Source organism: Diabrotica virgifera, chromosome 5 (genome assembly GCF_917563875.1).
Source record: "Diabrotica virgifera virgifera chromosome 5, PGI_DIABVI_V3a".
NCBI classification, from domain to species: Eukaryota; Metazoa; Arthropoda; class Insecta; order Coleoptera; family Chrysomelidae; genus Diabrotica; species Diabrotica virgifera.
Window position 1 is genome coordinate 116,388,973 of NC_065447.1, and position 27,716 is coordinate 116,416,688.

At 33.2% G+C, this 27,716-nt stretch overlaps 1 protein-coding gene across 1 annotated transcript; it reads right to left on the bottom strand.

The window, feature by feature from the left end:
- Nucleotides 1-1,141: 1,141 nt before the first annotated feature.
- LOC126885444 (zinc finger protein 512B-like) lies at nucleotides 1,142-27,557 on the bottom strand. The gene is made up of 3 exons (XM_050652015.1): nucleotides 27,510-27,557; nucleotides 3,323-3,541; nucleotides 1,142-1,423 (listed from the first exon to the last, which is right to left on the bottom strand). The coding sequence occupies exons 1-3, from the start codon at nucleotides 27,555-27,557 to the stop codon at nucleotides 1,142-1,144; spliced, it is 549 nt and encodes a 182-aa protein (XP_050507972.1).
- Nucleotides 27,558-27,716: the final 159 nt, after the last annotated feature.

Sequence of the window (27,716 nt, forward strand, 5' to 3'; positions counted from 1 at the left end):
CTTGAGCGTCACCATTTCACCGAGACCATTTGACAGAATTAGTTACGTCGGTATTAACTTGATCAATTCCGACGCCGAAATGGCCGACGCCGAAACGACTGACGGCCGCTTGGCTCGACGCCTAGATGTCCTAGATCCTATACATGTGACCCTCTGTTAGTAATCTTAAAATTTTTGTAGGAATTTCATCCGGTACCAAAGTATTAGTTACAATTTACAAATTTTAAAACTAGCAGGCTAAAAGCCGATAAAAACAGATAATTTTCGGGAGCACAAGATTCCTACTCGAAAAAGCAAATTACGTGCATACCATGGTCTTCGAAAGCCGTGTAACTAAGTTCCTTATATTCCTGAAAGTTAACTGTTTTCATCTGCTTTTAGTCGGCTAATTTTACAATTTTTAAAATGTTTCTACTAAGGTATTCGTAAACTACTTAAACCCAACCACTGTTTAGTTCTTTGGCTACTTAGCAAGTACCTCTAAGTTCACTGAAGATGGATTTATATGTCCGAAAACCTTCGTTCTGAACATTAATGTAATCCATTTCGATTTTTTAATTTGTAATTAGTCTGTCCGACCGCTCAGCGGACTGAGGCGCTCGATCTACAAGTCTAGAGAATTTGCGATCCAGGCTCGATCCCTGGCCCGGTCATGGAAAAAATAAAAAAGGTAATGTCGTGGTATAAAATTCTACAGATGGTGTCTGATCGGTATATGGAGGAGCGGTACGGCAAGGGATAAGGGCTTGCGGCTTGGTGATATTCCTTTATAGATCCCTACCGGAAGGGCGTTGACGCCTAATAATGGTGTAAGTATAAAATTTATTATTAAATTACACCTATTACAACAGAAGTTTTTAATGTGAGTTTTATTTTAATATAAATCTTTCTTCCTATTTTAAATTTTCTGCATAATAATCTAAAATTTTCAACTTGGACATACAACTGGAAATGAATAAACTTCTTATCAAAAATGCAATGAAATAAATAAACAATACCAACACACCAATAAAATAAAATAGAGCACGATAGACATCAGTGGAAGAAAACAAAAGGGACCTATGTCAATAAATGAGTAGGTACAGGCTTAATACGAAGAAGATTAATATGTACAATATTCTTCTTACCTGGAGAATATTTTCTAGAAATAATGATCGTTGTGTTTAGAGACGAAAACTGGAAATTTCTTTTCAACTACAACTGGCACTGCGACTTTTACAGGATAAGGTTTGTGAACTGTAACCGGATAAGGCTTGAGTACTGGAACAGGTTGAGGTACTAGTACAGGAACTTTTACTGGATAAGGTTTCTCGACAGGCACATGTTTATTAACTACCACTGGATAAGGTTTCTCGACAACTACTGGATATGGTTTTGGCACTATAACTGGATAAGGCCGATCCACTGGAATTTTTACGGGCACCTAAAATCAATACATTTGATAAATTAATTTATAATTTTATAAAAAGATGCCAAAAGGTTTTCAATTAAAATCTGTCTTTAGATAATATATTCTGATTAGTTCAAGTTGCCCCATTGCAGCCTTAGAGGAGATGATACTAAACCTTCCTCCCTTGCAGTTATGCATATGCAGGGAGGCAGTAACCACCGCCTAAAGCCGCCACAGATACAAATACATAATGCAACCAGGAGATCTGGTGGGCCATATAAAATTCTTAGAATAAATTCCATTAGATTCCAACGTCATGCCAGTCAAATTCGCCTTCGAACCACGCTTTGAAGTGGTCATAAAAAACCACCAGATGGGTGAACAATTTGAACTAAAATTGGAAGAAGGTTCACTCGTATGGAATATAAATGGATCTGGAACGTCCCAACTATCTTTCAGGCAAAAATATATGCCATAGATATAAGTGCACAATAGTGTCTCTATCGAGACCCTCGTAGGGCAAGTCTTTAGTTTATCAGACAGCCAAGCTGCTTTAAATGCTCTAAAGTCATTTACTTGTGAGTCCAAGTTGGTTTGGGACTGTAAACCCAAGAATCTGGCGGAGCGCAACAAATAACTTTGATGTGGGTTCCAGGTCACAAGGAAATTGCAGGAAATGAGAAAGCTGATAGCCTCGCAAAAGATGGGGCTAATACCCCATTCCAAGGTCCAGAATCCAACACACCAGGATAAAGGCAAGTAAAAAGGCTCATCTACTTCAACAAACCGCCTTCTCGAAATGAGTTAAAAAATTATAAAAATGGTCACGGGCCTCCTCACTGGTCACTGCCTCTGAGATATCATCTCAAATAAATTGACAAATCAGATATTGAGAATTGTCGTTTCTGTGACAACGAAAAAACGGCAGAACGTGTACATGCAACTACGTAGCGCTGTTTTGTAAACGACTAAAATTCCTGGAAGAGCTGGTTCTGGCGCCCTCTGATATAGGAAACAAGTCACCTAGGATACTAATAAACTTCATCAGAAGTATTGGCATCCTAGAGTTTAACTACATTAATGTAAGCAAAAAATATCTCGATAGGTCGAATTGCGGAGAGGCTGCGACATTACATATAGTCCGTCCGCTATAACTTTCCCAATGCGGTACGATTCATTTTCAGTAGTAATAACCCAAGGACATTGATAATTGTTCGAAAAAATTTTATAACAGATTTCGAAAGCTTGTTGCTTGGAAACAGACCGACGCCGTAGGCGGAGGTCTGTTGCCTGTAAGCAACAAGCTTGAGAAAGTTGTTAAAAAATTTTTGAGCATTTATCAATGTTCGAGGGTTATTCAGATAGAAAATTTTTGACTGTAAACAGTATTCTTTGGTATATTTGATTCGATAATTTCATTAATATTCTCATCAGTATTACAACCAAATCGTGACATTTTGAAATATTGAATATTTGAAATGTCAAAATCGAAATTAAACGAAATGTAGGTATCCATAGCTACATGATTGAGTGAAAACAGCCCATGGGATCTGTTTTCAGTATAATGTTGGTTTTATTGGTTGTATTCAATCAGATGACCACAAATTAATTGATTTCATTGGATTTCTAATTGAGCAAAAAATTTTCAATCAAATTAAGTCAAAACTTAAATTGAAACGAACGTTGACGTGTATATACTATATACATTTTGTATAATATATACTATATACTACACACATCGGCGTACGTTGCACTTTCTGTTTTGACTTAATTTGATTGAAAATGAATCGTACCGCATGGGAAAAGTTATAGCGGACGGACTATAATCTAATCTAATCTAATCTAATCTAATCTAATATTCTGATCAGTAATAAAAGCACTGATTAGCAGTTTTTATGATTAATACCAAAAATCAAGATATATAATTATTACCTTTACTGGTACTGGTATGTGTTTCGTCACAGGCACTACATAAGGTTGTGGTACAGGATATGGAACCTTCTTTGTAATTGTAAGAGTTTTAATGTGATCATCAGAATGACCAAAATCCCCTGCGTAACTGTTGTCGAAACTTCCAAAGTCGTACAATCCACGTTTCTGGTGTTTCTTCTCTACTTCAGCATAAGCAAAGATGATAATTGAAATAAATATCTAAAATTACCATAAATACAATATTCACAATGTTTATAAGTACAATATAATTTATTTAAAAATTTTGCTTAATTCTGATAAAGGTGTAAAATTTTTCCTACCGAACTGAATAAAAATTCTTTATATAATTATATAATTTCCTGTTTCCTTTTTCTGCTTTTACCGTTGAATAATTTTACTTTAAATATCTTTACTATCATTTGTCAATTTTTTTATATTTCTTCATCTTTCCTATGGTCATAATATATCTTCAATATTTTCTTTAAATGATTAGTAATACCGACAACATCAAATGAAAGATTGCTTTTTCAACAAAGTCAAGTTCTTTTTACTGAAAATCAAGCAAGAAGTCAAAATAAGCAGATGTTATACAACGCCTGGTTACAGGAAAAACAAGAAAGAGAAAATCTACATGTGACCATACAACAAATTAAAATCCAAATAGATACCCTACAAAAGAAAATGGGGGAAGAAAAACAACAGCACAATGAAGATATAGAATATCGCACCGACGACGAAGAACTGAGTAAAGAAACGGAATCGATTCGAGTCCGAAATTAAAAAAAAAAAAGGAAACTCCCCAAAGAAAGTACAGCCACACCCCCATCAACAGAGAAGTAAACCAGAAGAGATGGAAACAGCACGTAAACCACCACCATTCATTATAAACAAATTGGAAAAATACGACACCCTAGTCAGCCACTTATCAGGTAAGCAAATTGCTTTTCAAACTAGCATGCTTGCAGGTGGAAATATAAAAATTAATGCAAAAGACAAAAATAGCTACAGAAATCTTACAAAGACTCCAAATGACACAAATCTCGAATGGCATTCGTTTGAAGATAAACAAAATAGACCTCTAAAAGTGGTTGCAAGAAAACTGCATCAAACTTGCCAAGTTAAGAACATAAAGGAAGACCTAAAAAATATAAGGGATATAAAATAGAACACGTAACCCAATTACTAAGAGGAAAGGCAAATCACCACTGCCACTTTTTGCACTTACAAAAAAGTGTATGAAATTAACGAAATTTTAAATATGAAAGTGACCATAGAAGCTTTAAGGAAACCGAATTTGATTCCAAAATGTAAACGGTGTCAAGAGTACGGACATACACAAAATTATTGCAGAAGAGAACCGAGATGTGTAAAATGCATCGGGAAACATTTAACAAAAGATTGTGAGAAGCCACAAAATAAAGAACCTTTATATGTACACTATGTGGTGCCCACCCAGCTAGTTATATAGGTTGCACCACTGCTATCATCATCATCATGGCATCTACACTCCTAGCGGAGTTATTACGGCCCTCTTTGGGCTCTTCCGATTCGTTTGTCGCGGTGAATCAATCCGCATTAACATTTTGGTTTTACAATTGGTTGTGTGACTTGGTATCTTCTACAATTTTCCTCCATTCGTTCCTGTTTTTGCTTCTGGTTCCCCATTCTCTGACTCCCATCTTCTTAAGGTCCTCTACTATCTGGTTCTCCCATCTAGTTTTGGGTCTTCCTCGTGGTCTGCCTGATACAGGTCTTCATTTGGAAATTTTCTTGATAGCGGCTTCTGGATTCCTCCTTTCTATATGTCCTATCCATCTGAGTCTTTGTGCCTTGATAAATCTGACGATGTCTTCTTTTTTCAGAAGTTCGCTTACTTCGTGGTTCTCACCACTGCTATAGCTCTTCAAAAATTACGGAACAAGCAGAGACCTAAAACCAAACTATACACCAAGGCATCAGAAATGGAGAATCATATGCAAAACCATCCAAGAGAGGTTAACCAAAACCAAAAATATGCCCAGATAGATTCTAACGAGACAAAACAATCAGTAGAGAATGATCTCAATTCGATATCAAACATGCTACACATACTAAGGAAACGCATGAGCAATCAAGAAGAATTTAATAAAAAAATCATAGAAAATTAAGTAGCATAGAAACTAGTAGACGATAAAATGGCGATAGAGTTAAGAATACTACGTTGGAACGCAAACGGACTCTTGCAACATCAGCAGGAGATGCTATTTACCTTAAACAACCAAAAAATTGATGTATGTTTGATATCAGAGACACACTTCAAAAAACAAACATATATTAAACGGAGAGTATACCAAATATATCACGCTCTTCACCCTAGAAAGCTAGGAGGAGCAGCAATAATCGTAAAGAATAATCTAATTCACTTCGAAAGAGAAAATATAGAGACTGAAGTCATCCAGGCAGTTAGTAAAAGTGTCAAAACCAAAAAATATGAAGTAACAATAGCAGCTGTATATTTTCCACCAAAACATAATCTAAAAAAAAGAAAGTTATGTTTATTTGCTTGAAGAAAAATTTATTATTGGTGCAAACTTTAATGCTAAAAACACTGTATGGGGGTCAAAGTTAACAGATGCAAAGGGTAGAGAATTTCATGCAGCAATAGAAAAGATAAATGGCAAATGGCACTCAACTGAAAAACCAACATATTGGTCCACTGATCAAAATAAAACACCCGACTTAATTGACTTTTTCATTTCAAGAAAAGTTGCAACAAATTTTATGAAAATAGAAGAAGTTGATAGTCTTATTTCTGATCACTCTCTAATATATCTCACAATCAGTGAGCATATAATACCAAAAGAAAATAACCCTACATTAACCAATAATAGAACGGACTGGGCTTGCTTTAGACAGGAGTTAAGTGACACAATTCAGCTTAATGTACCAATCAAAACTAATTAACCACTTGATGAAGAGACACTAACCATAAATATATAACAAGCAGCCTGGAATATTACCAAACAAATTATAAAAAAACCAAAGGACAAAATTATCCCAAAGAAATTCGAGAACTGGTGCAAAGAAAAAGAAAAGCCAGAAAGTCATGGCAAAAAAGCAGAACTGCAGAAAATAAAAATGTATTAAACAACCTCACCCAACATTTGAGAAGTGAAATAGATTTAATCAAAAATGAATCAGTAAACCAATACTTAAACGATCTGGCAGATGACCAAACCACTGACTACTCGTTGTGGAAATGTACAAAAAGAATAAATAGACCAACGCAAGAGATTCCGCCGATAAGAAACGAAAATGGAACATATGCAAGAGACGGAAAACAAAAAGCAAGTATTTTCGCTTTGTACTTGGAGAATGTATTCCAAAATAACGAAATGGGAAATAATAATCAAGCCGAAAATGATGATGACGAGAGTACTGAATATGATGTGAACAATACTGATCAAGGCATAATAAAGCCTACTGCTCCTAAAGAAGTAACCAATGTAATCAAAAACAATATCAATTGCAAAAAGGCTCCAGAATTTGACTTAAAAACAGGAGAAGTACTACAACAATTACCTAGAAAGACCATTGTAAAAGTCACAAACCTTATAAATGCAGTATTCAGGTTGTAATATGTACCAATAACGTGGAAAATATCTGAATTAATCATGATTCCCAAACCAGGGAAACCGATTAAAAATGTAGTGATAGAGACCAATATCGTTGCTACCAATTATATTCAAATTATTTGAGAAGATATTGCTAGCAAGAATACAACCTATACTCGACCACAAAGAAATTGTTCCTTTTCCCACCAAATTCCCACCATTGTTCCAATAGACCAAATACATCGCATAACAGATATTATATTGAGATCTCTAAAAGAGAATAAAATATGCTCAGCTATTTTCTTAGACAAAGCAAAAGCATTTGACAAAGTGTGGCACAAAGGCTTGTTACCCAAATTAAAAAGATATCTTCCCATCCAATATGTACATCTAATACAACCATATTTGGAAGACAGAACTCTAAAAGTTCTGTCTTCCAAAGACACTGTGTTATATACTTGTGACATCCCTCTTACAGAAAATATTAAACTGGCAACATTTGCAAATGACACTGCAATACTAGCTGTAGGTGAAACTTTCGAAGAAACAACTAGACACCTCCAAAATGCAGTGAACAAAATAAACACTTGGAATAATAAATGGTGCATAAAAATCAATGAAGGGAAATCTACCATATCGATTTCACTTACAAAAAATAAATAGTCACCCAGTTAGAATAAACAACAAAATCGTTCCATACAAGAAAACAGTTAAATATCTAGGGCTACATTTGGACAGCAAATTTAAGCGGCAGGAACATATCAAAAAAAAACTGAAGAACTAAAACTGAAGTACAAGAAGTTATTTAGGTAGAAGCGCACAACTTACAATCAAAAACAAAGTATTAGTTTACAAACAAATGCTCCAGCCAGTATGATGGTCCTATGTTATACAGTTATGCGGCTGTACCAGTGAGAGTAACTATGCTTGCCTTCAGAGTCCAAAACCGAATACTAAGAAATATAGTCAACGCTCCATGGTATATCCGCAAAAAAGACCTACGTCGAGAACTTCGTATAGCAACAATCAAAGAAGAAATAAAGAAGATTGCCAACGGTCACGGAAACCAACTCCCACAACCATACAAACAGGGAAGTGTTAGAACTTTTAGATAATCAAGACCTAGTCTGCAGGCTCAAACCCACTAAACCTTTTGAACTTGTGTGATATAGTCCAGAGAAATAAGGATTTTCTCGGGACACTTAAAGATCCAGGTAGCTGACCACTTTTTTAGTTATTATAGACCTAAAGAAAAAAAACCTACCTGTTTCCTGCCTAGAGTTCGCTTCCGTTTTTTAATTATTAACAGTTTAGTGCAAAAATCGCGATTTTTTCGATTATTTGCACCCCATTCAAAAGCTAAATAGTTGACATAAAATTACAAAATTTATTTTTTTAGAACAATCTAAAAACCTTCAAAATGCCGATTTTTTAAAGTTGAAAAAGTAATTTGTTGCTACGCAAACTGCAAAATAAGTATACGTTGTTATTTGTTAATAACTTTTACTAAAATCACCTTAGAACTTTAGTGTTTCACCCAAAGTTGGGTATAGGGGTACTTAACAAATCCTCAAACTTTGAGATCGATCCATTAATTAGTTTAATAGTTAACTATTCTATTTGTTTTTCCCAGAGACCTTTATTTTGCAATAACATAAGACAGAAAATAATGAAGATAGGGCAATTCTGAGTAAGAAAAATGAAAGCAGAAGAGCTATCAAAATGTATTAAAAGAAAATTAATTATTATAGTCAAAAATCCTAATGCAAAATTTTGGAAATTTTTTAGTTTATAAACATTTAGAATAACTTTAAAAATTTTGTCCGTAGAAACAATAATTTTATATATTCGAAAAACTTGTATTTCAACACGAATTTTCAAATAAAAAATATTAGTTTGGGTTCATTTGGGACAAAGTTAGCCATGTGTTATTTTTAATTCACAGCTAATTTGGTTATAATAATTAAGGCATCTCATTAATGCCATTTTAAAGAATGGGATTTGTATTTTTTCTTAAAAAATTTGCACAAACATTGTACCATTGTACCTTCACAGCACCCTCTACCATTTTTCAAAAATGTAATTCAAACGATTACTAGGGGGAAGATAAAAATAAACTGAGTTAAAATACCGAAAAATCAATTTTAAACTAATACAATTTTCTGTATCTCCTGATCAACTCAACGGATTTTGATCTTTCTTTTTTTAGTTTGTATGTAATTCCTACATACATTACAAATATGCAATTTGTTGAAGTATGCAATATTTTGATGTTGAATGGGTTGCATGTGAGAGTTCATTTTAAATGAAGTAAAAGACAGACGTACTCTCAATTATTTATTGTTACTTCCGACGACTGGTTTCGCTCTGTAAAGTATGCAGAGCATCTTTAGGTCAACGGTTACAAGTCACTAAATGATTCGGATACAAGGAGCTACTACCTCAGTATTCATTAACATGATGATTTTGCTTAAGTTATGCTAACAGGATATGGTGGAATAGACAGAGAATGTTGCAAAGGTAAACAAGCTCCTTGCATCCGAATCATTTAGGGACTTGTAACCGTTGATCTGAAGAAGCTCTGCAAATTTTAGAGAGCGAAACCGGTCGTCGGAAGTTACAATAAATGATTGAGAGTATGTCTGTCTTTTACTTCATTTAATTTTATTTTGATTTGTTTTATATTGTTTTGAAGTTTTTGAATGAAGTTTTTTGTTCATTTTATTTAATGGAGCAATATGGCTCTTGGGGAACACCCACTTAAAAAAAAGTAACGCGCCATAAGACATACCTCTTGGGCAGGGTCGCCGAGAGGGATGAGCAAGCCCCGGTAAAAAGTGAAGGGCGGGCCCTGGCAAAAAGTGAAGAGCGCAAAAAATTTTTTAATTATTTTGATACTAACAAAATTATTAATAATAAATAATAAGAAACATTTCAAATATACGTTTAATTAAATTTTGATTATATTTATAATAGTGAAAATATTTATAATACAAGTAGTGTAGGAAACAGAGGTTGAACCTTGCAAAATGGACACAAGTCCGGTTTTATTTTTTTTCTGGCATATCAAGGGGTGCTTATTATAAGACTAACTTTTTCTGAAAAAATTTCGCCCCGGAACCCCCCTTTTCACCCCTTTAAAGGGGGTAATTTATGGTTTTTGCAGAACGTAGCCCTTCCTGTACCTTTTACAAAAAATTTCTTTTATAGAAATATGAAGAGGACTATATTTTCTACGATTTATTTCCGACAGCATCTCTCTATCATCTACCGTTTAGCAAGGGTGGCGCCCCAAAGTTGACAAGTTTTTAAAAAAGATGTTTTTAAATATATATATTTTTCCCTCACTGTAACGGAAATTAAAAAGAAATGCTGCGGAGATTATTTACAAATAGATGATTGATTTTTTGGTATAGGTTTCACTTAAGGGTAATTGCCCTTTTTTTAATTACAGCGTGTTACATTTTAAAAAACCCCTTTTTATACCATCTGAACCATTTATGCTAGAGTAAAAAGACTTTCAGCGATTACCCATGTATTGGTGTTATTTACAAATTTGTATAATGCACCCCCATTTTTTCCCCGGAACCACCCAAAAAAAAAGAAGAATTAATAAATAAAGTGATTTTCTTGGGATCCTTCACACACAATGCCCTTCATTAATATGCTTCATATATCATTTTGTGCAAGTTATTATTACCCATGCATGGACACTAAAAGCGATTTCCTAGTGCAACCCCTGTAGCCAAAAACGATAAATAAAATGGGGGGTTGAAATTTTTTTTTTGTTTTTTGCTTTTTGATCCATATGGGCGTATGCTTCATCAATAGTGCTTTTCAAAAATATATATGGTTATTGCAACATCCCTGCGCAAACCACCCCTATACTTGAAAATATACTGCAGAAACTACCCCTATACCTTATCCAGCATGTTTTTACGATTTTCTCATTACCTATTCATTTTTTTTAAACAAAACTTATACAAGGTTAAAGACCACTATTTACTCTAAAAATTAGGTCCTATTCATTTTTTTCGTTTAAGCAACCGTTACGGCACAGTGGCGCCGTAAACCTCATATATGCTTTGGCGGGCTCCAGTTTTTGTTTAATTTTTCGTCATCTGTTTGTTTTATTGATAAAGTACTTATGTAAAATAAAAGAACACAGTGTAACCTACAAATCATGACCTATGCACATTTTACATTCTTTGCTCCCCAAAGCTACAGTGGTGGCCCAAAATAAATTTTTTCATATTTTCGCCACCTACACGCATTTTATTGCGTTAATGCTACCTTAATAACACAATATTCACCCCTAAGTGGTCGCTAAGCAGTGGCGGATCCAGTGAGGGGTGATGGGGGCGATCACCCCCACCCCTCTCAAACCAAGTGATATTATATTTGAAGATTATAAAAATATTCATTTATTTTTATAGAAATACTTATATTATATTAATATTATTTTTATAAGAATGACTTTTTATGCTTTAGCGACAGTGGCGGATCCAGCATCGTTAAGAGGGGGGTGCCAATTGGTTAAATTTCTATAAAAATAAATGAATATTTTTATAATCTTTGAATATAATATCACTTGGTTTGAGAGGGGGGGAGGTGATCACCCCGATCACCCCTCCCTGGATCCGCCACTGCGTAGCGACCACCTAAGGGTAAATATTGTGCTGTTAAGGTAGCATTAATGCAATAAAATACATGTAGGTGGCGAAAATATGCAAAAATTTATTTTGGGCCACCACTGTGGCTTTGGGGAGCAAAGAATGTAAAATGTGCATAAGTCATAATTTGTAGGTTACACTGTGTTCTTTTATTTTACATAAGTACTTTATCAATAAAACGAACAGATGACGAAAAAAAAAACAAAACCTGGAGCCCGCCAAAGCATATATGAGGTTTACGGCGCCACTGTGCCGTAACGGTTGCTTATACGAAAAAATGAATAGGACATAATTTTTAGAGTAAATAGTGGTCTTTAACCTTGTATAAGTTTTGTTTAAAAAGAATACATAGGTAATAAGAAAATCGTAAAAACATTCTCGCCAAGGGATAGGGGTAGTTTCTGCAGTATATTTTCAAGGATAGGGGTGGTTTTCGCAGAGATGTTGCAATAACCATATATATTTTTGAAAAGCACTATTGATGAAGCATATGCCTATATGGATCAAAAAGCAAAAAACGAAAAAAAATTTTCAACCCCCCATTTTATGTATTTTTTTTGCTTCAGGGGTTGCACTAGGAAATTGCTTTTGGTGTCCATGCATGGGTAATAATAGCGTCCACAAAATGATGTATGAAGCATATTAATAAAGGGCATTTTGTGTGAAGGATTCCAAGAAAATCAATTTATTTTTTAATTCTTCTTTTTTTTGGGGTGGTTCCGGGGAAAAAATGGGGGTGCATTATACAAATTTATAAATAGCACCAGTACGTGGGTAATCGCTGAAAGTCTTTTTACTCTAGCATAAACGGTTCAGATGGTATAAAAAGAGGTTATTTAAAATGTAACACCCTTTAATTAAAAAAAAGGGCAATTACCCTTAAGTAAAACCTATACCAAAAAATCAGTCAATTATTTGTGAATAATTGCCGCAGGACTTATTCTTAATTTCCGTTACAGTTAGGGAAAAATATATTTTTTTTAAAACATCTTTTTTAAAAACTTGTCAAATTTAGGGCGCCACCCCCGCTAAACGGTGGATTATAGAGAGATGGTGTTGGAAATAAATCGTAGAAAATATAGTCCTCTTCATATTTCTATACAAGAAATTTTTTGTAAAAGTTACAGGAAGGGCTACGTTCCGCAAAAACCACAAATTACCCCCTTTAAAGGGGTGAAAAGGGAGGTTCCGGGGCGAAATTTTTTCAGAAAAAGTTATTATTATAATAAGCACCCCTTGATATACCAGAAAAAAAATAAAACCGGACTTGTGTCCATTTTGCAAGGTTCAACCTTTGTTTCCTACACTAAAGTGTTTTTTGAGTTTTCTGATCGGCAAAAACCTCTAATTTTCGAAAAATCGCATGGTTTTGCCAAATCCTTCTCAATTCACAAAGTTGATAGGCAGCTAACAGATCCTGTTTCATTGTAGCTATCATTACCTGATAGCATGTTTATGCGAAGAAGAAACCTAAAGGATCTTTCTGCTTTTGCGACTGTCACCGGTAATGTGCAAAATATTCTTAACGCAATAACGATTCAAATTTAAGATGTTTAATATTTATTAAGCAAATCTATTGGAGAGAGTTGAGGAAAATAAGAGAATTCATCTATCAATTCTTCACTGATGTCTTCTTTATAAAACTCGCGCAATACATATATAATTTTTTTTTAATATTTTCTTCATCTTTATCTCGGAATAGCCATATAATTTTAAAAAGCGAATGAAATTTATTTTCCGCATTAGATCTTCTGGTTAAATTGCTTATTATATGACAACATTAAATACTTCCCAGCGAAATATTGCATCAGGATCAAAATTATCAGTCGCATCACTACTAGGCCCAGGCAAATCATCAAAAACCTCACAGGCTTTTTGCGCCGTTTTTCTTTATTTGATGTAAATATTGGATTTATTCCATTATTGCTGGTAACTAATTTAGATTTTTCAACATAGATTCTTCTGATTTTTTGTAAATCTTCTAGAAGCCGAGATATATTTTTAATCTCCATATCCACACCATAGTTTTAACTGACTGCACTGTAGTACTTGACTCCTGTGATTTATTGCTGTTAAAATTTTAAACCAAATCGATTAAATGTTACAATATTAAATATATCCGAGTATTAATTAAATGCATTATGGACCTAAAGTGAAAAGCAAAAAAAACGGGAGAAATTACGTCTTTGGTCTGGTCGACGCCGGGCCCCTTACATCGCTGGGCCCCGGTAAAATGTAACGGCTGTACCGCCCTCTCGGCGGCCCTGCTCTTGGGTGGTGTGGAAATTGTCTTAAATCTTTTTTTTTTTTAATAATTGTTCAACTATTTAAGTACGGGTCACGTCAATATACGTTTAAGCGTAACTTCTGCGACCCGCGACTAGCCGGGTAGCATCAACAAGCTTTCTGCAAATTTACTTGTTTTTTTATATCTTTTTGCTTGTGGCATTCTGTATTTTTAGGGGAATGTCGGGAATAAACCACAAAATATTTATTCATATGTTTAATTTACTGACGTCTCGATCTCTATATGCAGATACCGTTTTTAAATATACAACTCATAGTTATATTTACTTTTCTATAACTTTTGAACAAAAAATCCAAAATGAAAGAAAACAAAGTTGAGCGCTAGCTTTTTTTGTTTAAGACATATTATAGTCCACAGTACATCGTCCTTTTGGAAGATGATTACAAAAGTCTTTAAAATGGTCTTAACTACTTCGTTAAGCGAGTCTACCTCTTTCTGAAAAATTTTAGAGTGCAGGTTGGACACGTTTCCGCGTCCCGCGTCATTAACATATTTACGTTATCGGACTAACAAATCGCGGCTCTAAATTTGTCGGATAAGAGATCGATATTCTTTAAAAAAATTTTTCTCTAAAAAAATTAAGAGTTTTGTAATAACAACTCTACCGCGCTATTGTGACATCTTGCGGGTGTCGCACTCTACGACTTTGTTATTACAAAACTCTTCAATTTAAAGTAATTATATTTAATTAACAAAGATTGTTGACCTCTTGTCCGACCAATTTACACCAGCGTTTCGTTAGTCTGACAACGTATTGTTAGTCCGACAATGTTAATGGCGCGGGATGCGGAAATGCGTCCGACCTGCACTCTGAAATTTTCCAGAAAGTGGTAGACTCGCTCAAACGAAGCAGTTAAGACCATTTTTAAGGCTTTTGTAATCATCTTCTAAAAAGGACGATGTACTGTGGACTATTAATCCTAAACACAATGACATAAAAATTAACGAGAAAGTCTAGTACTTCTCCTAAGCTGGAAGGAAATTGTTGCCTGGAATATAAATTAGTGTACCTTATCATATTAAAAATAAAAGATTACCTTGCTACAAAATATTTATCTGAAAAAAAGCAAAGTGTTCAATACCCAATATTCAGAATTAATATCCGGTATTAAACAGTATAATTTTATCACCCCGGAGATCACATGAAATAATTTGTTATTATATTTACGCATGTGAACTACTAATTTTCGATAATGATTTACCAATCGTAAACAATATAATTTGGAAATGATACAAAATCGCTGACGAAAGTAAAACTAATTACCTTTGTTAGATGTACGAAACACGGGGTTCTCATGTCAACGATGACCCAAATATAGCTTCTATAAAACTATGATAACTCAGTTAAAGAGACAGACTAAAACTAATTCGCGTACGAGCCACATATCAGTACATCTACGTTCTCCCGGGGTTGGTTCTACTACCCTGGTGTCAGTCGCTATCAATAAATTTTCTAAGTGCCATTGGTGTTTCAATAACAGCTGATCAACCTCCACTGAGCCCGAAGATTAGACACAAAGTGTAAAGTAAAGTCTGAAGAAATTAAATAAAAGAACAATACAATTAAAACGAACAATATATTTTACGTAATAATATAATAAATAAATTCAAAAATAATCAGAGGCCAGAGAAACTAGCATTTCCAAGAAATAAAAAATCATAAAAAATATGTAAATTGGGCAATGAATGGATATTTAATGTGGTTAACAGTTATAGCGATATAAATGTGTTCAATAATAAAGACATTGGAATGAAGCAATGGATAGTTATAATTAAGGATAAAAATGAAGAGTTATAAATAAGAGTTATTATCTGGTTGAAATTAATGGAAGATGAGTAGTTATTATAATTATAGTTAGCGTGGGACTAGGAAATAATAATGGGAGCTTGAAGAAATGAAATTATGAAAAAGTCACTATGAATAATGTGTGGGGATGGTAAAAAATAATAAGTGAGTACATGTAAAAGTGAGAATAAATTGTAAAGTGCATGGATTAAGAAAACAAATGTCGGAGAATAGAGACGAAATCACAGTTGAATGATGTATGCTTGTCGACACAATTAGAATTACTCTTCGAGTATTTCTAAATCTTCCTATAAGTCTTTGTTAGTATCTCCGACTATTTTTTTTGGTTTTTTGTTGTACCTATATGCCTATATTAAATTAACTATTTCAGGAATTGTTTTGTTAATGTTTACTGAGTGGAATTTGTTTAACGTAATGTTCTAGAATGGTTATGCACTAAAATAGTCCTTCAACCATTAAACATACACCAATTTTTATACGAACGTCAATGAAAATTGGGACAATTCCCCAGAAATCAAATGTATGATATAGAAAGAAATATCTGAACAGAAATACCGTTAAAAATCAGTTTCCTGCGATGTTACATTTTTTATATTATATTGTTTTATGGAGTTGAGCCATGAATTCTCACAGAGGCCACCTACAAGAAAATTGAGGTTTTCGAAATATGGCTTTATCGTCAAATCTTAAAGATACCCTATACCAACACCGTTACTAATCAAGGTATCTGTTGAGACAGCAAAAAGAAAAACAGCTGTTAACCACTATAAAAGCAGCAAAAATCGAATACCTCGGTCACATCATGAGAAGCAGTGAGAGATATGGACTGCTGCAACTAATCTTATAGGGAAAATTAGAAGGAAAACGAGTACCAGGATGGCAAAAGATTTCCTTGATAAAAAATCTACGTACGTGATTCTGCACAACGACCACAAATTTTTTAGAGCAGCAGTGTGCAAAGTACAGATTACCATGATGGTCGATAACATCCGAAATGGAAAGTCACTAAAAGTAGAAGAAGAAGAAGAAGAAGAAGAAGAAGAAGAAGAAGGAGAAGAAGAAGAAGAACTATTAATCCACAAATCGCTAAAAATAAATAGGTAGGTATTTAAACATATTTTTATAAAAGATATATAATTATGTAATAACGTAACTTTGACAACTTACCAAAATTTTCATTGTGAATAAAATGTAGGTGCCACTGAATTTTAATAAATGACCAGTTTTTTTGTTATATATATACTAGTCATAATATGAACTTTCCCCCGTAAAACCTTAATTTTCTATCAACTGTGAAAATTTGTTGCATTCTGGCCAATGGAGCATTTTATGCGTTTCTGTATTTCGTCACAATCTTGTTATACATATTAGAAACTTCCATTTAAAAATATTGTAGAATTTTATTGTGCATTAAATTATTTTCGAGATGCATAAAAAGATAATATTTTTTCATTAACATCCTCATACTCCAAAAATCCTTATTCTTAGATAATTCTTAGATTAAGAAATGATTCTTCTAAAGGTGCACATTTTCTAGAGTTGTTGGAAACCACATTGAACGATCATATTCTATTCACAGCAACTCTAGATTAGTTGATGGAGAGATGGATAGATTAGTTGATATTAGACCAGTCCACTTCATAAGATTGGCCAGCCAGGATATACGTCACCATTTGAAAGCTTAACTCAACACTATTGATTTGGTGTATTTGCGGTTTCCTGCCTCTCCTTGAACCTAACATATACAGCGTGTCTACTTGAGTTGGAAACATATGGGAAACTTTTTTATTATTAATTTTACGAAAAAAAGTTATTCTTTATAAAAAGTTCTGCATGCCCCAAAACCTAAGATTCAATTATCAGATATCAAATTTTCTCAATATTATACGAGGTATGTCAAAAAATATGAATTTCGGCTAAGGGTAAAGTACCTTTATTTCTCTCAATATCGAAAATTCTTATGATAAAAAGTTGTTTGGAATTAAAAACTAAGATGAAATATGCAATTACATGCTTCTTATTGAAAAAAAAAATATTTTTCTCAAATTTATGGATACCCAACATCGTTTTTAATTATTACAAATATCATAACTCGTTTATTATTCATTTTACGAAAAAAAGTTATTCTTCATAAAAAACTTTGCATGGTCTAAAATCTAAGACACAACCATGATATATCAACTTTTATTAATTTTATACGAGGTGTGTCAAAAAATATGAAATTCGCTCAATATTATAGCACCTTTGTATTTCACAGTATTTCAATTAGAAGGATGTAATTGCATATTGACACATAGTTTTTAATTCTAAACAACTTTTTTAATAACCGTTTTCAATATTGTGAAAAATAAAGGTAATTTACTCTTGAGTGAAATTCATATTTTTTGACATAACTCGTATAAAATTAATAAAATGTCATATCTGTTGGTTGAATCTTCGGTCTTAGGACATACAGAGATTTTTATAAAGAATACCTTTTTTTCGTAAAAGTAATAATAAAAGAGTTATCGTATGTGTAATGAATAAAAACGAAGTTAGTATCAATAAATTTGAGAAAAATTTGGAAAATATTTTTTTCCAATTAGAAGCATGTAATTACATATTTGAGCTTGGTTTTTATTTCCAAACAACTTTTCATAATAAGAATTTTCGATATTGAGAGAAATAAAGGTACTTTACCCTTAGCCGAAATTCATATTTTTTGACATACCTCGTATAATATTGAGAAAATTTGATATCTGATAATTGAATCTTAGGTTTTGGGGCATGCAGAACTTTTTATAAAGAATAACTTTTTTTTCGTAAAATTAATAATAAAAAAGTTTCCCATATGTTTCCAACTCAAGTAGACACGCTGTATATTCCCCCAAAAATATGCCGCTTTTTACCTACCCAGTCCTACAGCTGGCATATGGGTGGTCAAAAGTCATAAACCACACCGGTTCTGAATCGGCCATGACACCCTCTTGAAACGCAGAAAAATAATTCAGATCGGTGTAACTTTTCCACGCCCATACATACATACATACATACATACATACATACATACATACATACATACATACATACCTACAAACATTTTGCCTTTTTAAATAGAAATTGAGTCATATTTCTGAGCTCGGTAACTTTTGAACAATATAATCGATTTTTAAAATTAGACATGCGTTGGAAATATAATGATGTACTATTAGAAGACGTAAAGGTCGGACTTAAGTTTTCAAAATATTTGGGACTTTTGGGTACGAGAACGAAAAACAGGCCCTAAATGGGAAAGGCCATAAAATCCACACCCTTGGACCAAAATGGATGGTGGATATATGGATGGTCGAGTTTCTTCCTAAACTTTAAGATGGGATTTGGCTCAGTTATCAATTCAGTCATATTTAGAAAATCGAAAATTTCGTGTACCTATATACAGGGTGTCCAGAAACTCTCCCAACAAACAAAGACCAGAGATTCCTAAGATAATTTTAAGACAATTTAATCCAATTCACCTAGCCCGAAAATGCTTCCTAAGGGAGCTAGAGCTCTTTTAAGATGGCGTCTTGGAATTAGTTTTTCTTAAATATCTCCAGAACGCTTCTATTTAGTAAAACGAAAACCGGTACGATTATTTATCTTCTAGAGTTATATCGATTCCATTAATTACGAATTTCTAGTACCGGTCATTGGCCCCCTTTGGGTATTTTATCGCATAAAGTATTTTTGTCTTTAACTTTTAAGTATTTCTGACACTGGATTATTAAATTGTGAGGCATTCTAGTACTAAAAGTTACTCTTGCCAAGTCGGTAGGATGCACCGTTTTCTAGAAAAATCGATTTGAAAATTTCTCATTGTTTGAATTTGAAAGAAATTTGAAATTTTCTTTAAAATAACACGGTCTATTTTATTGACTTTTTAGTACTAGAATACCTCATAATTTAATCATCAAGTGTCAAAAATGCGTAAAAATTAAAGACCAAAAAGTTATGCGATAAAAAACCGTTCACCTACCCAAAACGGACGCATATGACCGGTACTAGAATTTCGCAATAGAGAAAATCGACTTATCTCTGGAAGATAAATAAACGTACCAGTTTTCGTTTTTCTAAATAGTTTTTTTTTTAATTTATTTTTTCAAATTCAACAAATAAAAAATTTTCAAATCGATTTTTCTATTAAACGGTACATCCTACCGACTTAAAACAAGAGTACCTTTTAAATACTAGAATACCTCACAATTGAATAATCCAGTATCAGAAATGCTTAAGAGTTAAAGACAAAAAAGTTATGTGATAAAATATCCGTTTCCCTAATTAGAGATTTTTTATTGAAAATAGACATGTGTTATTCTGATGGTAGGGACATCTAAAAAAATATTAACAGTGAAATTTGTACACCCCATAAAAAACATTTATCGGGGTTTTGTTCCCTTAAACCCCCCCCCCCAAACTTTGTGTACGTTCCAATTAAATTATTACTGCAGTACCATTAGCTAAACACAATGTTTTTAAAACTTTGTTGCTTCTTAGTATTGTTTTGATAAGCCAGTATTTATCGAGATGGGGCTTCTTTCTTAATATGTTTACATAAAAATTATATGGGGGTTTTGTTCCCTTAAACGCCCCAAATGTTTGTGTACGTTCCAATTGAATTATTATTGTGGTACAATTAGTTAAATACAATGTTTTTAAAACTTTTTTGCCTCTTATTATTTTTTCAATAAACGATTTTTTTATCGAGATATTAATATGTTAATAAAATAGCTAAAAAATGTAAATTCACAATAAATTTTCATATTTTTACAAAGTCTCTAAAATCTTACTGACCATGTAAAAATTTGTGTTGAATTTTACAAATGTTCAAAATATCTCGATAAAAACTAAAAACTGAGTTAAGGAAAAGAGACAAAAAATTTTAAAAATATTTTTTTTAACTAATTATTACCACAATAATAATTTAATTGAAACGTACACAAATATTTGGGGGGGTTTTAAGGGAACAAAACCCCTATAAAATTTTTATGGGGTTTACAAATTTCACTGTTTTTATTTTTTTGAGGTGTCCCTACAATAAGAATACCACATGTCTATTTTCAATAAAAAATCTCTAAAAGTTTTTGTAAATGTATTGGAAAAAATTGATTTTTATTTTGTAACTTCAAGAGTCTATAACTTTTTTATGTTCACATTTTTGTACTAAGGTAAGTTAGGTTCAATGGAACTATTTTTGGTTTCAGAATATGTGATTTAATTTATGACCTGTATTTTTGTTACATCCTGTATAATATCGCATGTAGGGGTGTTGTGCGCCACTGGCGAGAACTGCCGTTTTCTGGGATGATTGATGAAGTTTAATAATTTAAAAGTATTAGGTCTGGATCGCGCGTATGAAAAAAAAGTTGATTAATAGCAAGCTGAAAATTTGTTAATAGCTTAAGGGTGTATAATCGGATAAACTTTGATATATGGGAACACTGGAATAGGGGAAGTTTTAATTGTGGAACAGGTTAAAAATTTGGAACGGTCAGACCACGAAAACGGCACATGTGTTTTGTCCGACAGAATAGACTTAAACTCTTCGAACAGAGATTAAACTCTCATGCAAAAATCAGACTTCTATTTATCACCAAATGGGCGTTTTAATAAGTGGAAAATGTAGAATGTGTCAAATGACAGGAATTATGACACGTGATAAATAGGAGTCTGATTTTTACATGAAAGTTTAATCTCTGTTCGAAGAGTTTAAGTCTGTTCTGTCGGACAAAATAAATGTGCCGTTTTCGTGGTGTGACGGTTCCAAATTTTTAACCTGTTCCACAATTAAAATTGCCCCTGTTCCAGTGTTCCCATATATCAAAGTTAATCCGATTAGACACCCTTAAGCTATTAACAAATTTTCAGCTTGCTATTAATCAACTTTTTTTTTCATACGCGGGATCCAGACCTATATATAGGATAGAATTTTAGTATATTTTTATAGTAGATGTCTGTTAGCTTGAAAAATTTACAGAGGAGCAATTAGACCAGTAATCACATATTATGGTGCTGAAGTAATGTGTCTGATACATAAGATACATAAAGATGAAGAAAGATTGAGGATTCTAGAGAGAAAAACAATTCGGAGGATAGCAGGCCCACTAAACTTGTAGGTAATAGTAATGTAAGGTAATTGTAAGTAAGGTAGTAATAAATTTAGAAAACTGAAGAACCACGAAGTAAGAGAATTTCTGAAAGGAGAAGACATCGTCAGATTTATGAAGGTACAGCGACTCAGATGGATGGGCATATAGAAAGTAGAAATCTAGAAGCAGTTATCAAGAAAATTACCAAATAGAGACCAGACCACGAGGAAGACCAAAAAACCAGATGGGAGAACCATATAGTTGAGGACATTGAGAAGATAGGAGTTAGAGAATGGGTAACCATAAGCAAAAACAGGAACGAACGGAGAAAAATTAAAGAAAATTACAAGTCACACAACCAATTGTAAAATTAAAATAATGTTAATGCGGACTGATTTACCGCGACAAATAAATCGGAAGAGCCGAGAAAGGGCGGCCAGTTGTAAATTGCAGTACTGGAACAAAATCTGTTCAACTATTATTATTGAGACTTAATAACAAATGTAATAAAAAATTATTTTGACGTTTCGATTTTCGATATTTTTGAATGAAATCGTTTTAGAACTACAAATTTTACAAAAATCAAGAAATCAATGAAAACAACAACAGTTTATTGCGCTACGCTACTGTGTACTATATATATATATATATATATATATATATATATATATATATATATATATATATATATATATATATATATATAATCTAAACCTTTCTACCTAACGGTGTAAGGTGTTTACAAATACATTTCATACATCTACATCATATATAAATCGTCTCCAATCTTGCTTATTCTTGGCCCTTCGTTTCGCTTCAGTCCACGTTGTATTTTTCGTCCTCAGAATTTCTACCACTTCATCGTTCCAGGTTTTCTTTGGTCTCCCTCTTCCTCTCTTGTTTTGTACTTTTGCCTCCCATATGCGTTTTACCTGTCTATCATCGTTCATTCTACACAAATGTCCAAACCATTTAAGCTTGTTCCTATCTAATATTTGTGTTATTGGTTCGACTTGTAGTTCTTCTCGCACACTGCTGTTTCTTATTCTATCACGTCTTGTAATTCCTTTTACTTTTCTTAGGTACTTCATGTCCATGGAGTTTATTCTGCTTTTCGATGATTGTGTTAGCACCCAGCTCTCACTACCATAGGTAAGGATTGGCCTGAAGATTGTTTTATATACCATCATCTTTGTCCTGCTGCTTACTTCTCTCTTTCCAATAAATGTTCTGTTTAAGCTGTGGTACATTCTGGACGCCATGGTTATCCTTTCGTTGACTTCTTCTTCTGATCTTCCTCCATTCTCTATTTTCACACCCAAGTATTTATATGTTGTTACTTGTTCTAGTTTCTTGTTATTTATCTCTATATTTACTTGTTTATCTTCATTCCCCATGACCATTATCTTTGTTTTCTCCATGTTTAACATGCGACAAATAAATCGGAAGAGCCGAGAGAGGGCGGCCAGTTGTAAATTGCAGTACTGGAACAAAATCTGTTCAACTATTATTATTGAGACTTAATAACAAATGTAATAAAAAATTATTTTGACGTTTCGATTTTCGATATTTTTGAATGAAATCGTTTTAAAACTACAAATTTTACAAAAATCAAGAAATCAATGAAAACAACAACAGTTTATTGCGCTACGCTACTGTGTACTAATAAATTGTAATTTGTTGAAAGAATTCTTTTGTCAGAAATATTTTAAACATAAAAATTGTCACTGTAAAGGGAAATATAATAATAATTATTGTATATATTTTGACCAATTCATTTTATAAAATAACAGCATTTAATCGGTTAACTTTTTATTACTGTAAGATTAGTTGCCTAAGTAGAGGTAGAGGTTGTTAGGCTCGTTATAATAATAATTATTATTATAAAACACACCGTTGCGCGTTGGTACCGTTCGTACACTTCTGCAAGTAGTGTTTATCGGCTACTTTTCTTCCTCTATTGTTTGCAGATAGTTGCCTTCGAAACAAGAATATAAAGCGATATTTCCCATTTCTATTTTCTTGCATTTAGAGTACCTAAGCCAATATTAAAAAAGTAACCAATTTTTAAAACTACAAATCATTGCTTCTGAATATTTTTCTACTGTTATGGAAACTTTTTTCCTTTTTTATTTTCATTGGTGCTGTATGCGTTTTTTTGTAATCTCTTATACTGCCCATGATATCAGAATTGTAAAAAATTGTAAGAGTTGTACAGGTGCCGTCATTTGGGAAGGCACTAATTTGCATATTATTGAATTTGTATAGAAGCCATATTTGAAATTTCTTCCTAAGTTATGCCTCAGCATTTAGTAATTTCAATACTCAGTAATAATATTTCAATGTTAAAGTACCGAATCACTAGCTTAAAGATAATTCTTATATCATTTATAGATGTTCCGTAGTATGCAAATAGTAGGGAAGCAAAGTATGCTAAATATGCAGTTACTCGAGCGTTATGTGGACCTATTGGGTTGTGAAGAATAGGTCCTAAAACCAAAAAAAGTTAAGTAAAGTTTTCCATTTTAGTGGGCGCTTGCCATTTTTTAATTTAATTTTCCATTTCCAACAATCGTTTCTTCCGATTATAACGCCATTTATCTATATTTCGAAAAAATGATTCGAACAAAACTTACTTATTTTTACGTAAGGAATCCAAATCTGCAATAAAAAATGGGGGCCCCCATTTAAGATTTTAAAAGTAACCCCCCAACCCACCTCCGTGGGGGTCGTGATTGATGCCATTCGATATATTTTTCAAAAATGTTAAATAAGTGTATTATACAGTTTTTCGATCTGATGTTCATTTCGCGAAATATCGCGGGATTCGTATTTAAAATATTAAATTTACTCCCCACCCCTCTCCGTGGGAAGTTGCGTTTGGTATCATTTGATAGATTTTTAAAAAAATATTGAGAACGAATTTTTTAGTTTTTTGATCTGTCATTCATTTTGCGAAATATTTTCTTTTTTCTTGTGAAACTTTCAATTAAGAGGTCATATTTACAAAAAATAGCATGCCTGAGTCACCAAAATGTTTTGGGTATAAACCCTTTAAAAGTTTACAGTTGTGTTATATTACGTACTAATAAAGATGCTCAAAGATGTTGCAAATATACCTGGATATTACCCAGGGCCACACAGGACTCTTCCCCCGTGGTTGGAGTTTTTCCTCTTTTGCTGCCTATTTAGAATATTTTTTTGGATGTGGTTTTCCTTGGTCTTCCTTTCTTTCTGATTCTTATTTTTCTTGCATCTTCCATTCTACAAATATGTCCATTCCTACTTAGCTGATGATTCTCCGTACCTATTAATTATGGTTTCCTGTTCGTAATTAATTTCATTTTTTTTTCATTTTTAATTCTAGCAATTTCTTTATTCCTGCTATTCCTCTGAGGTATCCTATATCTATAAATTTACCTCACTATTGTGCTTAGGTTGTTTCAGACATGTTGCATATAAAGGATGTCCCAAAAATAGCGGAACTGTCGAATATTTCGCGAAATGGACATCGGATTGAAAAATTGAAAAAAATTGTTCAATCATTTTCAAAAATATATCTATACACGAATGACATCAAACTCCACCACCGGTGGGTGGGGTAGGGGGTAACTTTAAAATCTATCTAAGGTATCAACGACTAAGTCGATGGTTTTGGTAATTTTTTTCATTCTTTGCTGTCTTTGATAGCATTTAATCCATCAAGCTCATTTTTATAGGGCAGATTTGTAAGTATCGCCATTGTATCCCATTTTCTTACCACTTTTTGTGTCGTACGTTTGTTGTATAAAAATATCGGACAAGAAATGAAACGCAGAATTTACAAAACAGTCATCAGACCAATAATGACATTCGTGGCAGAAACACAGAGAGGCCAAAAGATTGCTCGAAAGAGCGGAGAAGAAAATCCTTAAAAAAATCGATACCTAAGATACTATGGGACAGAGCTAGAACAGAGCTCAATTCCAGAGTCTATACAAAAATAAGAAGAAGAAGAAGTCGTCCTTTGTCAAAGGTATTGTCTATTCAGGAGATTATGATAAAACAAGTTTTTGCTGAGTCATTCATCCAAGAACATCCAGGTTATTGTCAGGTATCTTGCATAAATTCTGAAGATCTTTGTTCTCGAGTTAACAGATTGGTAATTATTGTTTCTGTTAGCAGCAGACATGTTTCTTCCATTAACTTTCGAATTTTCAAGATTTGTAAGTTTATGTTCAGCTGACGCAAAATCTGCATCGATAAAAAAATTTCGATCTATAGGCCAGACTAAAGTTGACTTGCCCTCTGGAATTGAGTCACTACACGACCTGGATAGCTACTTAGCTATTTTACACTTCATTACAATGGATACAACTACTTAGTTGCTTCATAAAACCTACATCTAAAGACTACCAACGGTGTTTGCAATGTAGAGGGAAGCACAAAAAGCTGTATTGATTACCTCTACAGATTTCTATGCGTGGCATGTTCATCTAACAGCAAAAGTACAGGATCGTATTTTTAGCATATTACCATTCTATAAAATTCTTTTATCAGAGTAAAAATTGTTGGTCTTGTATCCATCCCTATTCATGGAATACCCCCAAGATTCAGCTGGAGCCCCTTCAAGTAATTTTGGCATATTTTTGGAATAGCTCTTGCAAACGACAGAAACACCTTGTTCAGCGACCTTAAAAGATCCGGTGAGGATTTAATTTGTGTTTATCGTAAATCTTCTCCAGTAGAATCAAAAAAACTGCTTACAGCAACTCTGTTGATCGGCCATGCCATTTAAAATTAAAAGCACCGTAATAAATAGATTTTTAAATAAGCACTTAAGGACTTACAACTTTTTTCATTATGTTCAGCATTATGTCAATAAAAAAGTCTTTGTTTTTCTTCCTTCTTGTATGTAGGCTTTAAAGACAGTTTTTTCTTCAATATTAGCCTCCGAAATTGTTTAAATTATCCCACCATCTTTCTCTTTGCTTGCCAACACTTCTTCGACCATTTGGTGACTTACCTCGTACTATTCGTACTATCCTATCCTCTGCCATTCTACTAATGTGTTCGTTCCGTAGACCAATATGGATATCTTGGAACAATGATCAACTCCACAAATAATTACTTCCAGGAAATTAAAATTAGAATAGAAAAGGCTAGGTGAGAAAAAAAAATGAGAAAAGTATTCTGCACAACAGATATGAAGTTAGAGCTTGGCTAGGTGCTACGTTTTCTTGACTTTGTTTTACGTAATGGAAGCCTGGACCTTGAAACCGGCATCAATGAAAAACTGGAATCATTCGAGATTTGGGTGTACCTCTAGAAGAATTCTGAAAATATCCTGAACAGGACACGTCACAAAGTTTCAAAATCGGAAGTCTTAAATAAAATATTTCGGACATATTACACGTGAAAAAAGGTACAGCTTGCTCCAATTCATTATGCAGGGAAAGATTCGAGGAAAAAGAAGCATATGGAAACGCAGCATACCGTGGCTGCTCAACCTGAGAGAATAGTACGGATGTCCATAAAATGAACTTTTCAGAGCAGCCGTCTCTAAATTCCCTATAGCTGAGATGATTGCCGACCTCCGTCGCTAAGATGGCACTTAAAGAAGAAGTGACGTATTACCGTTAAATCGCTCTTCCTTTATCTTAATTATGTCGAATCAGTTCATTTTCTTGTTAAATTGTAAATATAGCTGTGTAATGATCTACCTTTTTTACAAACATAGAACTATCTGGATTAGCTCTATATTTTGCCATATCTAACTACCGCTTGCTGATAAAGTATTTCTTTGTTTTATTTTTATATTTGATAAAATGTTATTTGTAATTATACTATGGTGTGAATACTATGCTTGAATGAAAAACATAAACCGCAAATTCATGAAACTAAAAAGATATTTATAACAAAATAACTTC